This window comes from Polypterus senegalus, chromosome 12 (genome assembly GCF_016835505.1).
Source record: "Polypterus senegalus isolate Bchr_013 chromosome 12, ASM1683550v1, whole genome shotgun sequence".
NCBI classification, from domain to species: Eukaryota; Metazoa; Chordata; class Cladistia; order Polypteriformes; family Polypteridae; genus Polypterus; species Polypterus senegalus.
The window spans coordinates 80246133-80263091 of record NC_053165.1 but is presented as its reverse complement, the minus strand read 5'-3'; the positions used below and the strand labels follow the sequence as shown (position 1 = coordinate 80263091).

General features: G+C 42.0%; 1 protein-coding gene across 1 annotated transcript in view; it reads right to left on the bottom strand.

Annotated features, from left to right (window-relative positions):
• cnn1b (calponin 1, basic, smooth muscle, b) overlaps nt 1-12800 on the bottom strand; it is a 41924-nt gene extending 29124 nt beyond the window's left edge. Inside the window, exon 1 of the mRNA XM_039772570.1 lies at nt 12585-12800. Within this exon, the coding sequence (XP_039628504.1) occupies nt 12585-12644 (60 nt within the window). The 5' untranslated portion in view covers nt 12645-12800. The remainder of the gene's footprint in view (nt 1-12584) is intronic.
• Nucleotides 12801-16959: the final 4159 nt, after the last annotated feature.

Below are 16959 nucleotides of genomic sequence, written 5' to 3'. Positions count from 1 at the left end.
GACAGATGGCATTGTTTCATAAAGTTCGTACAATTACTCTTTCTCAGGATGCTAATAACAACAGAATTGATTTGCGTCCAACCAATAAGACAGTCCGGGCCTTGAGATGGCAGAACAGTAATGGCCTGGCTGGCACTATTTTGAATTGTTTAATTGCAGCACAGTTTTGATTAATATAGCAATGCGATTCCTTTTTTGAATTATTAACCATTTACTCTTTCACCTTGACTCATTTTTTTAAGCAATACTTGTGAGTAGCACTTAAAAGAACAGAGAGAAATATGACTTAGTATGGCAATGAACCAGTAATTCAAGGAGGCTTCAGTTAATTGTCATGAATTTGTCTCTAAACATAACAGCATCTTTGAACAATAAAGAGGAGCACAAGTTCATCTGAAGTATCTGAGGGGCACATTTGGACAGTTTAATGATGTGTCAGCGGTAAATGAGGGTAATAATAAAAATCAAGAATGGTGAAGTTACGACATATGAGTGACACAGGTATGCAATTTGATACTTGAAAAGAGACAAATGAACAGAAAGATGAAGTAAATAGCACTTGTGTGCGATACAATGGAGCGGCCAGGGACGGCGTCACTCAGGACGTAACGACGAGACTTCCACCCGGGGGGCTCTGAACAATTGTCGTTACTGTTCCTGCCATGACATTTATGTTACGTTACCGCTCTGTGTAAAATAATGATGGGAAATGCCTGTCAAAAATAAAAAAAATTTATATTAGAGGCTCTTTTATTTTTCTAAAGCTCAGAGCAGTCCCGGTGTCTCCGACGGCAGAAAAGTAAGAAAGCAGAAAAAGAAGGCAGTAGCTCACTGGGGAGGAAAAAAAAAAAATCAGCACAAAGCCCAATTTTCCACAGCTCCAGTTCAGACACCCGATACCACATGGGTGGGTTTCATCATCTTGCCTACCTAGAAAGAGCTGCACAGCAAAGAATAAAAAGGGGAGCGTGGACCTCCATGCTATGGCGAGGCCAGCCCTGTGCATTTCCTCTTTCAAATCCCTAAAGATCAAGTGACTATTTCAAATCAGGACACAATAGCTGTATCTGGCGCGGATATCGCGCTCAGCCGCGGCGTGAAATGCACCTCCAGTAAACAGTGGCTGCCCCCAACCCCCTCGCTCTTCGCTTTTATTCCTCAAGCGGGATCACCTTAAATGGAAGAGCACGCTGATCAACATGCCACTCGTAATCACATTACTGGCGAAACAAAAAAGAAAGAGACTCCTTTGCCGAGGGGAGGCTGTCTGGGCTTCTGTCAGATCCACTCCTCGCTGCTAAATTTGGAAATCACGGTTTGCAGATTTCAGGTTATGCACCATTGCAACAAAACTGAACTCCTGCAAATTGGGACTAAAGTGCTACTTAATAAAATGAGCTCCTTCCCAGTCCATCTTGGCGGTGATCTCATCAGACCTGCCTCTACTGCTAAGAATCTCGGTGTCATTTTTGATTCCTCCCTTTCTTATTCAGCCCACATAAATCACATTAAGAAACTTTCTTACTTCCACCTCCGTAACATATCCCGTGTTCGCTCCTTCCTCTCCTTTTCTAATGCTGAGAAACGTGTCCCTGCTTTTATCACATCCCGCATCGATTATTGTAACTCCCTGCTGGCAGGTGACCCTTCTAATCTTATATCACAGCTCCAGCTTATTCAAAGCTCAGCTGTAAGAGTCCTGACTTGAACCAGCAGCAGCGAGCACATCACACCATCCTGCTCCGTCTTCACTGGCTCCCTGTGTCTTATATAAAATCCTACCAATAACCTACAAAGCCTTAAATAACTCACGCCAAACTACACCAGTGACCTTCTCCATCACTATGTGCCCGCCCGCCCACTAAGGTCCTCTGATTCTGCCAATCTTGTTGTGCCCCACACTAATCTGCACTCCATGGGTGACAGCAGGGCCTTCAGCTGTATGGCGAGCGCCCAGACTCTGGAATGACATCCCGAAATTAATCAGATCAGTTGACTCCATGAATTCTTTTAAAAAACAACTCCAAACTCATCTGTTCAGGAAGTCTTTCAGCTCAACTTGACTTCATTCCCCTTCTCTCAGTTTACCTCCATGTCAAGATGCTCATGTAACCTGTGTGTGTGTGTGCAGACCGTCAATTATGTTGTCTGTTAGGCTCTTCTCTGAATTTACTGTCTTAATCTTCTTTATTTGGTTTGTACTATGCTATATACGGTATACCCTGCTGTTCTTTCTTATATTCTGTAAGTGCCTTGAGCATGGGAAAGGCGCTATATAAATAAAATGTATTATTATTATTATAGCAAGTAACTTATTCAAATGAATGGATTCAATGGATCAGCTAGTTCCTCTTTTGAGTGCAAATTTAATAATTAACTAATCAGTAATCAAACAGATCCATTAATTCATAGGGTCTGATTATTTAAGCAATACTGTAATAGTTGCTCTCTGTCCCTTCCACAGTTCACTCTTCTCTTAAACTAAAACAACACATTTATGATTCACAGCCCCTTCATGAAGGAAGAAAAAGAAATAACCAGTCCAACTCGAGTGGCTTCAGTTGATCAGGAGTGTTTACTTATCCTGAGAGGCTTCAGTGCCATCTGATACTACGGCACTTCACGCCAACCGGGAATTAAGTGATAAAAAGTGCCCTCAGGAATTCTCCAGATAACGCAGTTAGATTCCCAGACCCAAGTCCTAAATCCAGCCTCAAAGCGGACCGGCCGGGAGCAACCGCCGCTGTTAATTTCCGTCACTGCCAAAAGAGATGCTACTCTGCTGGGCCCTTGAGCGAGACCCCTAACCTTCAACTGCTCTAGGGGCGCTCGCTGTAAAATGGCTGACCCTGCGCTCTGACCCCAGGGGGTATGCGAAAAGAGGCATTTCACTGCATGTTGTCCTGTATAACTATGGATGTGGCAAATAAAGAATTATAAAAAAAACTTTCAGGGTCAGAAGCTGCCCAACAAAGTGCCAGCGCTGTATGTCTGTGCCCCCAGTTTGTTCCTGGTTTCACGCCACCACCCCGTCTTGGCTTTAGGTGACCATAATGTGCAGTATAGAGTGGTCCAGATCTAATTATGCAATTTTCATTATGCTATAAAACTTATTACGTTTATCACATAGAAAATCACCCGAAGAATCCCGGACCATTGAGAAGTGTGCGAACTGACGACATGAAGTATCTTCTTCACGCCAAACTGGAATGGTCCCCGCATAAATCAAAGTCTCCCAGACGATCTGGACCTGCGTAATTCGATCTGGACCACCCTGTATGTGTTATCAGTAACCTTCCAATAAGACTCCCTGGTGCCATTTAGTGGAAAGGGGACTAGAGATGGTGACACATCAGTTTCTTGAAGCTTTTACCTTTGTCTGCTCTTGCCCACAGTGCTCCTTTCCAGGGTATGGGGCATTGCTTGTACCAAGGCTGTCAGATCATCAGGTATGGTTCTGATGTCACAAACTCAAGCGTATCTCCCGTCTTGTGACATCTTGCTGTGCTTCATCATCATCATCATCATCATCACGTCCTTCCATGAGAACCTTGAATACCATGAGGACTGATTGAGATCATTTATGTCAGGAAGAATGCCTAGAGGGGGCTGGGTGGTCTCGTAGCCTGCAGATTTTATTTTTTTCTCCAGCCGTCTGGAGTTTCTTTTGTTTTTTCTGTCCCCCCCTGGCCATCGGACCACCTTACTCTTACCCTATGTTAATTAGTGTTCTCTTATTTTAATTCTTACTCTGTCTTTTATTTCTCTTTTCTTCATCATGTAAAGCACTTTGAGCTCCATTATTTGTATGAAAATGTGCGACAGAAATAAATCAGGTGGTTGTTGTTGGTTGTTGCTTTGTGGATAGCCAGGTGATCTGATGCTGTAACTCCAGCAGGATGTCTTTAAGTGCTAATGAGGGTGGGCATCAACTACTGAAATTCCTGCTGACCTCCAAGTCAGTCTGTCTTTCTCCTGTGTAAGCGTGTTGTACATAATCCTTGTAAATCGACATTTGAACTACTAGTATACAATGACGTGTTTCTTTCTTAGTCATTTATAGGAGTGAGCTATGAGACGAGATTGAAGGAGCTGAAACAGAGATAAAGAAGGAACATGAGGGAAGTGTTTAAATTATGAAGGGAGTTAGTCCAGTGGGTCCCAGCTGTTACTTTAAAATGAGTTTTCATGCAAGAACGCAGTTGGAGACTTGTCAAGGGTGGATTACGCACAAATGTTAGAAAGTTGTCTTCACGTAAAGTACCAGAGACCCAAGGAGTAAATTACCAAGTAGCGTGGTGGACAGGAGGACTCTGGGGACCTTCAAAAGTTGACCGGGTGATATTTTAGACAGCAGGGGTGAGTGGGATAAACAAGCTTATTGGCTGATCGATCGTCTAATGCTGTAATATGTTTTAATGAATAAAAACAAACACATCAAAGTGGGAGTGAGAGAGGTTCTCCTAAAAGTGGCAGCAGGCAGGCAGGCAGGCAGGCTTAGGTATCTTGACAGTATGAAAGTCCATCTCCAGGAAAGAACACCAAAGAACAGCAGGGTACATCATTTGAACGGCGGAGTCTTTTGTATGCCCCTGCAGTAAAACTGTTTTTCATAATAAAATAAAAGGGTGGCACAGTGGGTAGCGCTGCTGCCTCGCAGTAAGGAGACCCGTCTGGATTCGCTTCCCGGGTCCTCCCTGTGTGGAGTTTTCATGTTCTCCCTGCGTGTCTGCATGGGTTTCCTCCCACAGTCCAAAGACACGCAGGTTAGGTGCATTGGTGATCCTAAATTGTGCTTGGTGTATGCCCTGCGGTGGGCTGGCACCCTGCCCGGGGTTTGTTTCCTGTCTTGCGCCCTGTGCTGGCTGGGATTGGCTCCAGCAGACCCCCCGTGACCCTCTGTTAGGATATAGCAGGTTGGGGAGAATGAAGTGGAGGCGATTTGTACTTCTGGCTGTGGGCCATAGAAAAACAACAGACTACCAACGTTGTAGAAAGTGGCAAAGCCAGCCGTAGTAATAAATCCTTTGTTATTCTTGTTTTTATTTCACGGGGTCTCGTATGGTTTCTGACTGTTGGAGGCCCCTTTTACGTTTATTTTGGGCAGGGCTGCCCCAGGTGGCTAATTCTCAGGTATTCAGCCCACACCACTTGCCTTACTCTTGTGTTTCCCAGTCTTTATGGTTGGACACCAACTGACGACTGACCGATAAAGTGAAATGTTCTCAGGCAGAACAGGACATTGCCTTTCAGCAAGTGAGTGTACCTGCATGTATTCTTTGCTAATCCCATTGGTATTAATAAAGGTTATGTAATCTAATATGTGTTTAATACATATATGCATCATTGTTTAAAGTAGATCTTAAACTGTGAAGTTTGACTTTTGGGAGTTGAAAAATCATCAGTAGTTGCCTGAGTAAACGCCACTTCAGAAGATGGCAGGTAAGACTAAGATACGGATTAATGTACATCGCTCAGTAATTCACCAGCTACATACGACTTCCACACGTGTGCCGGGGAAGTCACAATAGCTTGGATGTATAAAGCAAAGAATCAAATCAAATGGAAAAGTGAATAATGTTAGATCATTTTAAAACACAGTAAAATCATCTCAGTCCTCGATGAAACAGAGGTGCGGGCAAATCGTTTGAGAAAATGTATTGTTAAATATTATTGACTTTGGCAGATTTGGTTTAAAGGGGCAGCACAATTGAACAGTTAAAGAAATGCTGAACATTTATGAATAGTCCTAAACTAGTGGCTCACCTTTCCAGCACAAAAGACTGGGACACGGAGATGGTTTAAGACGTACGTTACTGGACTTAGTGAAAACGATTCATTAATAAGCATTAATAATGAAATAAAAAAACAAGCTTTCTGGGGATACTTGCTTCTTACAACGATTACCAGGGTTACTATATCCGTGCCCTAAACTGATTTTACATACTATTAGAATTTATAAGATCATCTTCAGATTATATGAGATAAACTTTATTAATCTCAAGGGGAAATGCTGAAGACTGAAGCAGCAGCAACTTAATAAAGCAAAGATTCAGACTCACAAGAGTAGCACAGTAGTGTCCTATCCATCCATCTATCCATCCATCGTCCAACCCGCTCTATCCTAACTACGGGGTCACGGGGGTCTTATTCAGTCACGTTTAAAATTCTCCCACACATCATTCCATGTTGATGGACTGCACTCTTACCTTCTGCTTCATTATGCCAGACGTCGAGCGCTGAAAATGAAGAGACTACACACAACAGGCATTTGTGCATACAGTACATCTGTTTCGGTGAGGCCTCTACAGCTACATCTTTTAGAATATAATATGCCAGAATATAATGGCAGAATTAATAAGGGAAACATCTGTTGACTTCATCAAGTTACCCCACGTTGACTTGTAGCTTAGCACTAACCCACCACTGCCTTTAGGTAACTGGTAAGTCCATAGTCAGTAGCCCCAAGCACATTATGAGTGTTACTGTAAACCTGAAATAAATCAAAATTAATAATAAATGCCTTACGAGACTGGAGTCCATTACTGTTCTAATAACATCTTTAGGCCCGGATTTCAGCTCTCAGGTCCTTCTACCTATGGCTCTGTCAGTTTTATCCAAGTTCTTTGATTTCTTCTTACATCTTAAACATCCATCCATCCAATCCGCTATATCCTAACTACAGGGTCATGGGGGTCTGCTGGAGCCAATCTCAGCCAACACAGGGCGCACACACACACACACACACACACACCCCAAGCCCACATTAGGGACATTTTAGGATCGCCAGTCCACCTAACCTGCATGTCTTTGGACTGTGGGAAGAAACCCACACATGCAGGGAGGACCTGGGAAGCGAACCCGGGTCTCCTAACTGCGAGGCAGCAGTGCTACCCACTGCGCCACTGTGCCACCCCACATCTTAAACATTTGAATATAAAGTTTATTGACAAGTGTAAATGGAATCATTGTGGGTATAGAGGGTAGTATACTGATAATCCTATCTAGGGTCGCTTCTTGCCTTTGAAGAAAACATAATAAACTCCAGCTCCTGTAAGCTTCTATACAAAATGGATAATATTATATTGACCCTACAATGAGCTGGTGTCCCATCTGGGGATGGTTATTACTTTAGGTAGGCTCTGACACCTCATGAACCTGTAATAGAGAAAACAGATTTGAAAAACAAATATATGGATGGATAATAATGTGTTCTTGGTGTGTGTGTGTGTGCCCTGCGGTGGGCTGGCACCCTGCCCGGGGGTTTGATTCCTCCCTTGTGCCCTGTGTTGGCTGGGATTGGCTCCAGCAGACCCCCCGTGACCCTGTAGTTAGGATATAGCAGGTTGGATAACATATGGATGGATAATAATGCCAAGCCCAGTATACACGAAGCAGGCATGAAGACATCATTTTAGCAGCTGGGAATATATTCTGTCAATAGCGTCCAATGCTGATATTTTGTGGTTTGGCCTTTGAGGACCACTCTAGTTGAGGGGTGTGAAATTTAGTCAACTGCAGTAAAACAATGACCTGACCGTCAAACGATCACTGCAGAATGTCACAAGCAAACGCAAGGCTTTGCCTTCACTGACCTCCTCCTCCCACCGCAGCCATCTCATTTGGGACACTCTGTCCTCCCATAGGGCGGCACGGTGGCACAGTAGTAGCAGTTAGCGTACCTGGGTTCGCTTCCTGGGTCCTCCCTGCGTGGAGTCTGCATGTTCTCCCCGTGTCTGCGTGGGTTTCCTCCCACAGTCCAAAGACATGCAGGTTAGGTGCATTGGTGATCCTAAATTGTCCCGTGTGTGTGTGTGTGTGTGTGTGTATGCCCTGCAGTGGTCTGGCACCGTGCCCGGGGTTTGTTTCCTGCCTTGCGCCCTGTGTTGGCTCCAGCAGACCCCCGTGACCCTGTAGTTAGGATATAGCAGGTTGGATAATGGATGGATGGATGTCCTCCCATAGGTCACTTTCTGGACTTGGCATCCCAGAACGTCTGTTTGAAAGTCAATGTTGTCCCTCTGAGAAGTTGAATTCTAGCTAATGCTCCTGCAAAGACCTGCACAGCTCAATTAAAGGAATGAAAGGAAGCAAAAAAATAAACAAATAAATATCTAGAAACTGATTCAGCTGAGGGCTGTACTGCTGGCTGTCAATGGCATTTTGTAACTTTGAGGTATATCTATTTTTGAACTTGGCAGAACACCCTGGAAGTGAACACATGTTCATGTTCAGTCTGGACAAGATGTCCGCTGTTACTCCCTACTGGCTCCCTGTAGTAGCATCGTGAATCTTGATTTATTGTTGTCCTAATTTTGTTTGATGATTAAAACTGAATCTGGACATAGCTAGGTGACCCCCTCATTTCTGATTGGTTAGTTTTTTCCTAGAATGTCCTAATTTGATATGAAAACCTAAAGACGTGTAAGGAATGCCTCAGATGCTCCTTGCCAGGCTCAGCAGGTTCTGGTGGCATTTATCAAGTGTAGAATCTCAATGTACAGTAATTATGTGAGCTTTGAAAGTGTAGACAGTTACCAGACTTACCGAATTTGCTCTTCTAAAACAACATGTTGGATTGCAGAAAAAGGAAGCTTCATTACTAAATAAAATATATAAATGATTAAACATTCAATAGGCTTCTTTTATAGTGAATATCATCTCATAGGGTTTTACACGTACAGCACCTCCAAATTACAGAGATGTATACATGTGTAGTGTCACACAGTGAGGCAGTGGCAGACTAAACTACTCCTTCTTCTTCTTCTTCTTCTTAACTACCAGGCCACACTAATCTCTAGCTCCCAGTACATATTCCACTCCAGTCTACTAATATTCCCACCAAATCTCCAGTATGAATGTGAGAAATAACACAGTGGCATAAAAATGGACATTTATTCCCTGCTGTCAAGAAAAGCATAAAATGGTTTCCTCACTTGGGACTCGATTCACTAAGGGTTGGATTTTGCTGCCAAAAAAATCACTATATTGCCAAACTTGGAAAAAAACGTTTGAACTCTATAGTATGCAAAAAAAAAAAAAAATCATTTTAACTGAGAATCTAAATGGACATTGGGAGTGCTAAACGAGAAAAGGGGCGATTAGTTATACAGCAGCGGATGATGCCAGGTAGGAAACAGCAAAGACAGACAAGGTAACGACATGACACTAAAGACCCAGAGTTTAAACTGTGCACCTTTAATGGTGAAGAGCACCTTGAAGCACTCAATGTATACATTACAGTGTACAGAAATTTGAGCATTAAGACGTCCTGGTAAACCTCGGAAATAACAATCAGTGTGGCTATACTGTGTCAAAAGTCCATCCATCCATCCTGCTATATCCTAACTATAGGGTCACGGGGGTCTGCTGGAGCCAATTCCAGCCAAAACAGGACAGAAGGCAGGAAATAAATCCTGGGCAGGGCGCCAGTCCACCACAGGGCACACACACACACACACACCAAGCACACACTAGGGACAATTTAAGACCACCAATGCACCTAACCTGCATGTCTGTGGGAGAACATGGGAGGACCCCGGAAGTGAACGCGGGTCTCCTAACTGTGAGGCAGAAGCACTACCCACTGCGGCAAAAGTATGGCAAACAATTTACCAGTGACATAACTCGGGCGATAAATAAATACTCAGGTGTTCATTCAAATTAAAGGTGCCCTAAGATGTATGCTTGACTTCGAAACGTATATAGCTGGCATACTTCAGGTGTCACCTTATATCTGTAATTTATTTAACATATCTGAAATACAGTCATAAGTTACTGAATTTACCATCCATCCATTATGCAACTCGCTATATCCTAACTACAGGGTCACAGGGTCTGCCGGAGCCAATTCCAGCCAACACAGGACAGAAGGCAGGAAATAAATCCTGGGCAGGCCGCAAGCCCAGCGCAGGGCACACACACACACACGCACACACTAGGTACAATTTAGGATCGCCATTGAACCTAATCTGCAGGTCTTTGGACTGTGGGAGGAAACCCACGCAGACATGGGGAGAACATGCAAACTCCACTGTGGAAACCCAGCAGGAAAACTCCATGTATGAGTATGTGACTCTACTTCTCTGCCACTGCGTCACCCCCATGTGTGTAAATATTAACAGTATTCATTATCCATCCATTATCCAACCCACTATATCCTAACTACAGGGTCACAGGGGGTCTGCTGGGGCCAATCCCAGCCAGCATAGGGCACAAGGCAGGAACAAATCCCGGGCAGGGTGCCAGCCCACTGCAGGGCACACACACACACCTAATCTGCATGTCTTTGGACTGTGGGAGGAAACCCACGCAGACACGGGGAGAACATGCAAACTCCACGCAGGGAGGACCCAGGAAGCGAACCCAGATGGGTCTCCTAACTGCGAGGCAGAAGTGCTACCCACTGCGCCACCGTGCCGCCCTACTGAATTTACCATTCTTATTATTTTATTATATTTTTAAAAAGTACCCTGCTCTGTTCTAATCTAGCCCTGACATCCTAGAGGCACAGCATCTCATTTAATGGTGAAGTGTGAAAAGTCACAAAGTTTAGAAAATGACCATGAGGGGGGGTGCAGACCGAGGGCCTCAGTGGGTTCTTGTTCTGTATTTGATCTTCCTGTAGAGCTTTCAATAAGCTGCCAATCAAAGGTGTATTCACTGTAATGTGACACTGTACAGAACATCACTGAATGGCATATTAAGTATGATTCTGTCCGTCCTATACTCTTTTTGTTGCACACAATATTTTGCTTTTAGCTATTTGTGATTTTTTCTGTCCTTCCATTTTCCCAACCTGTCTACTCCATCTTATCTGGAGCCTAAGCTGAGCACCTCAAACATATGAAATAAGCTGATTGTCTCCCAATGGTAACAATAAAGCTAAGTGTTATACATGAGAAAGAATGAACAATGAGGTTTTCCATTGGCATTCATTTCTTTTTACATGAACCATTTAATAAAATCTCGGTTTACATTATTGCTTGGATATAAAATGAATGTATTATAGGATGTACCACTAAGGTTATTATATAAGAAATTGTCAACCTGGACTTGAATATACAAACAAAGAGAAAAATTCATATTATACATATTTGTTCATGATGAACTCTATCCCAAAAGTAGTTTTACATTTTAGATGCACGTCTACATTATATATAGCACAGACAGGACAAATGGTTAAGTAAACGCCTCTGTGGCACAATAGCTTTAAAATGGGATTTGGCCCTGCTGCTTTGTAATGTATTTTAAATTACATTCTTGACACCAATTACCAACAAACACACAATCAAACTAGATCTTTAATCTTGATAGCAGACACATGTTAAACATTTTATCCAGGCTCACAAACACACCCTCACAGAGTGTCAGGTATGGCTGGCAGTGGTCCTAATCTGTATCTTTGGTGGAGGGAATATCTGGAGAAAACCCGTGAGGATAAAAGAGAATACGCCAACTCCACAATGACAACGTCCCATGTTCAAATCAAAGCAGCTCCCTTGAATTGTGAGGTAGCATCACTAATCTCTGTTCTGCCATACCATCCAAAACGTAATAGCAAAAACAAAACACTAATGTACAGATAATTATAATGATTAATTGACATAAGCCCACTCTTCTTATTCACTGTAAACACCTATCTGTAAATGTTTGTTACGGATTATTACAAAATGCCAAACGCAGCAACTCTCTTTGCAATATACTGCATGTGGTACCGAGAAGAGGTTTACCAGCGATGAACTTTAAGTTAACAATGACATTTATCTGGCTATTCAGTTTTTAAAATCTAGATCTTAATTTATTATCACAAATGAACCTTGCACATAGCATGTATACACATGGGGTGTTTAGGTTTGGGGCAGTACTGTATTCAAGTTCATCAGTTAAATATTTATAACTCAAAGATGAAAAGGAAATTCTTAAATGATGTTCAGAATCTGCACATATGTATTGAGAGAGTCGTTTTACTTCACCTTGTATAGAAAGTATCGTTTACTCACTACGGCCAATTTCCAAATTGTTTTATGCTAATTTTTGTCTACATCCCAGACTGAAAAGCTTGTTTTGCCAATCAACTGTTAACAAGAGTAATAAGCTGTCACTTTATTTAAACCGTTATCCGATGATCTTAACTTTGCACTGCCTTGTCACGTATCTTAAATATTGTACATACCCTTCAATAATGACACCTGTGAAAGATAAAGATACAGTAATGATAACATAGAGAAAGAGACGGTTACTAATTGATGGGTGTGCCTGTAACGCGCAAACTGTCAGTTTCTGAAAATTGATAAAAAGGGAAAATAAAAATGACCAATTTTGTTTGCAGATTTTTAAAAATGGATTGACTTGAGGTACTGTAGTCATACACAAAAGAGAAATACTGAAATACTTTTGGACCCGCACGTCACGATCAGCTAAAGCTAACCATCTTCACACTTAACTGTATTCCATTTACTTGCCCATTTGATGTCTGCCTAGCAATATTTTCTTTTCTTGACTTCACAGTTGCTGAAAATGTGGACATTCTCGTAACGGCTCATCGAAGGTGCCACAGCAGCAGTGCAACCACAACCACTTACTTTACTCTTGACTTCGGCGGACAGTCCGTAGGCGGGCCCTCTGTTGAAATGGACAGACATGATTTGCTTTCTCGGAGTCTCTCGCAAGGATGAGACGAGATAGAAAATCCTCTAGTGCAGAGGCTGAGGTGATGAAGTATGCGGGACTCGAGCTGCCTTTCCCCCCCGCTCACGCTCTTGCAGACGTTGTAGGGCACTCTTTAAAAGTTCCTTTTCTTTTTAAAAGTGTCCTATTTGTGTGTGCTCCGAAAGACTCCCGATTGGTTAAAGCAGCGTCCAATCGCGGCGCGACTGCTGCGCAGTGATGTCATTCCGAAGGCATTACATTGCAATGTGTCATTTTTTCCACCTTTTCAAATGATATTGAAGAAATAATAACAACATGGTGCATTACTAGTATTACTACTCAGGGAATAATAATAAAAATGTTTTTAATGACTACATATTTTAAAACTGCTCCGGACTTCTTATATAGCAAAAAGTGGTTGACTCATCAATCTTCACTTTATAACATCACAGTACAGCACTGCTGTTGTGACTTATACAAATATAGTTTCTGAATCAGTTTTATATTGCGAAGGAGTAAGGAAATCAAGCACTGCCAACATTTACACAAAAGACTTCAATTATATGGGGAGATGATCCACAACACTGGAAAATGATTAAAATCACTTAAATATATACATCAAACAACCACAGCATGTGGGCAAAACTGTCTTCTGCAGTATTGCTTTTGCTTTGTTATATTCTGCGTCAAAGTACTATCAATATTAAGAACGAATATTATAACTACATTCTAATGAATTATTATTATATGACACTTCGAGTACTTATTTTTAATAGAGTTATGGCTTAAAAATTTCTATTTACAAAATAAATGATTGAAATAAGTCCTGGAATCTTGAGACGCTGTTCATTGTAAAAAGCGCCATTAAGGATGACATAATTTAAGACTCGTGCGGCACGGTGGCGCAGTGGTAGCGCTGCTCCCTCGCAGTAAGGAGACCTGGGTTCGCTTGCCGGGTCCTCCCTGCGTGGAGTTTTATTGTTCTCCACGTGTCTGCGTGGGTTTACTCCCACAGTCCAAGGACATGCAGGTTAGGTGCATTGTGTGTGCGCGCGTCCCCTGCCTTTTGCCCTGGGATTGGCTCCAGCAGACCCCTGTGATCCAGTACTTACAATATAGCGGGTTGGATGATTTAAGACTCAACCTCCATGGCTGACTCACTGCACAACCACGACTGAGTCACATAACAATGGCAATGAACATAATGCAGAAATATGGAAACAAACGTATTGTACCTGCAGAGTATCTTGAGGAGATGTTCACAATGAAAGGTGCTATATACAAACACTAATTAAACCAGGTAAAAATGTAGGAATAATTCTATTATTCTGGTAATTATGTTAACTCTGAAAGCACTAGACACATAAAAGGTATGTATTTTCTAAAAAAAAATAAAAAAAGAATGAAAGGGTATTTTTTCCAATGAACTAGTATTGACTGCGTTAGCTGTTTCCGTTTTTGATGTGTGTTCTATCTGCATGGATTTGGTACATTTCATATATGAAGAAGTTTCCTTCAGGCACTCTGGCTTTTGATACGTTTGCACGTTATTTTGTTTGGTAACTATTAGTCTAATCGTGCACTGATATAGATTTGTGTATTTCTGTATCCTGCAATGAACCATTCTACCACTTATGGCTGCTTACTGCTTTGCACCTGTGCCATCACAATATGTCATTGCTGCCCTGCAACCCTGTAATGGACCAAGCAGTTTCAGACAATCTATGGTATATAAAAATGATCTTCAGTCCACACAACGTTCACTTCCAGACAAACCACGCACAGTTTTCTGTAGCCTTTATTTTTTTATTCTTCAAATGCATACTTAATCTTCTGTATGTAAAAATGGCCAATGATTTTGATGTTGTCAGGAATTCACTTTAGCATACCTTTACATTCCTTCCATTGATATGTTCCCTGACCACATTCTTGTAACTACGTTTTCCAAATACCAGTGGAACCTCGGTTTGCGAGCATAATTCGTTCCGGAAATGTGCTCGCAATCCAAAGCACTCGTATATCAAAGCGAATTTCCCCATAAGAAATAATGGAAACTCAGATGATTCGTTCCACAACCCAAACCTATTCATATAAAAACGATTGATACAAAATATAAAGTAAAAATACATAAAACAAATTAACCTGCACTTTACCTTTGAAACGAATCATGGCTGCGTGTGAGTGAGTTTCCTAACTCTTGTGGGGTTCCACCCAACGGGATGACACGCGGAGGAGCGTCCCGAAGCAATCGCAGGCTCCCAGACAGGGACTTCCTTTGAATATTTTTACTGCTCTGTCAGTTTAATAAACCACTGGTTAAGAAATCAACCAGATGCTGACAGCAAACAGCAATCTACTCATTAAGGAGTTAGTGGATGGATTTAGATTTTCATTAATCCACTTTGAGAAAAAATAATTATTATATGTTCATGTATTGCTTTGGAGGCACAACTGTCAGAAAAAAGACAATTTATTCCAATAGCCTGATCTTATTTTCATTTTTCTTTTTTGGAGTATTGTTGGAACAAACAAAACATCTAGCAAGAAAGAAGTCTATGAAAAGACTGATGTCCATCTTGTTCATGACAAACCTCCAAAAAGAAAACTAAAATTAGTGTAATGCTCCCTCTTATCAAAATTTGGCTATCAGTATAGCAGTTTTCATCTTTTTGATTGCTGAATGAAAAAGGTCACATGAACTGTATTCATAATACTCCTGCAGGTTACAAATAAATAAATAACTTCACTGGTTTTCTCTAGATTTTTCTTTCATACAACTTATTATTCTGAATTTCCCCTTAGGATTAATAAAATGTATCTTCTTCTTCTTCTTTCGGCTGCTCCCGTTAGAGGTTGCCACATCGGATCATCTTCTTTCATATCTTCCTCTCCTCTTCATCATGTTCTTTAACACCCATCACCTGCATGTCCACACTCACCACATAAACCTTCTCTCTTAGGCCTTCCTCTTTTCCTCTTCCTCTATCCTTAGCACCCTTCTTTCAGTATACCCAGCATCTCTCCAAACCAACACAATCTCGCCTCTCTGACTTTGTCTCCCAACCGTCCCACCTGAGCTGACCCTCTAATGTCCTCATTTCTAATCCTGTCCATCCTCGTCACACCCAATGCAAATTTTAATATCTTTAACTCTGCTACCTCCAGCTCTGTCTCCTGCTTTCTGGTAAAGCCATCCATCTATCCATTATCAAACCCACTATATCCTAAATACAGGGTCACGGGGGTCTGTTGGAGCCAATCCAGCCAACACCCACACACCAGGGACAATTTTGGATCGCCAATGCACCTCAAGTTCTGTACAAGTTCTGTGATTCTTTGGTAATTATTACTTTGGGACAAGTTTGATTTGTTTGGTTTTGTTGCTTGCTTCCATAGACTATTGACCCATCAAAGTTCATCTTTTGACCGCAGTATACAAAGAACTTTAATATCGGTACTCTTGAAACCAAAGAAGCATCCGTCCATCCATCCATTATCCATCCATCCATTTTCCAACCCGCTGAATCCGAACACAGGGTCACAGGGGTCTGCTGGAGCCAATCCCAGCCAACACAGGGCACAAGGCAGGAACCAATCCCAGGCAGGGTGCCAACCCACCGCAGGACACACACAAACACACCCACACACCAAGCACACACCAGGACCAATTTAGAATCGCCATTGCACCTAACCTGCATGTCTTTGGACTGTGGGAGGAAACCCACGTAGACATGGGGAGAACATGCAAACTCCACACAGGGAGGACCCGGGAAGCTAACTCAGGTCTCCTTACTGTGAAGCGGCAGCACTACCCACTGCGCCAACTTGCCGCCCCTTTCTGGTCTAATGTAACCTAATTACTAACGACATCTTTTTAAAAAATTGACGTTTTTTTCCTCTCAGTCATGAAGATTACCATTTGTTTCATATGATCCCCTTATTTGTAAATGTATCAATGCAATTAGCTGGCCAACGTTCCAAAATGTATACCATTAGCATCATCAAAATCATTTGAAAATTAAGTACAACAAAATACTTCAATGTCCAGCACCCAGGGCCTATCTAGAAACACTCATGATTAAAACATTACATTAGTGGGATGATTTAGCTAGCGAGATCAGCTTACCAGGCTAGTTTATGTTGACATCACTGAGTGTGTCTTGAGCCAAACTACTGTGAAGGGTCTATAAATACAAAGTCAAGTTACGCTACTCACAACTTAAATGGGTTGGTCTCCGTTGCTATCCTAACACATAAGAACATTTTAGATGACAATAGGACATTTAACCCAACATATTTCAGGAGGCC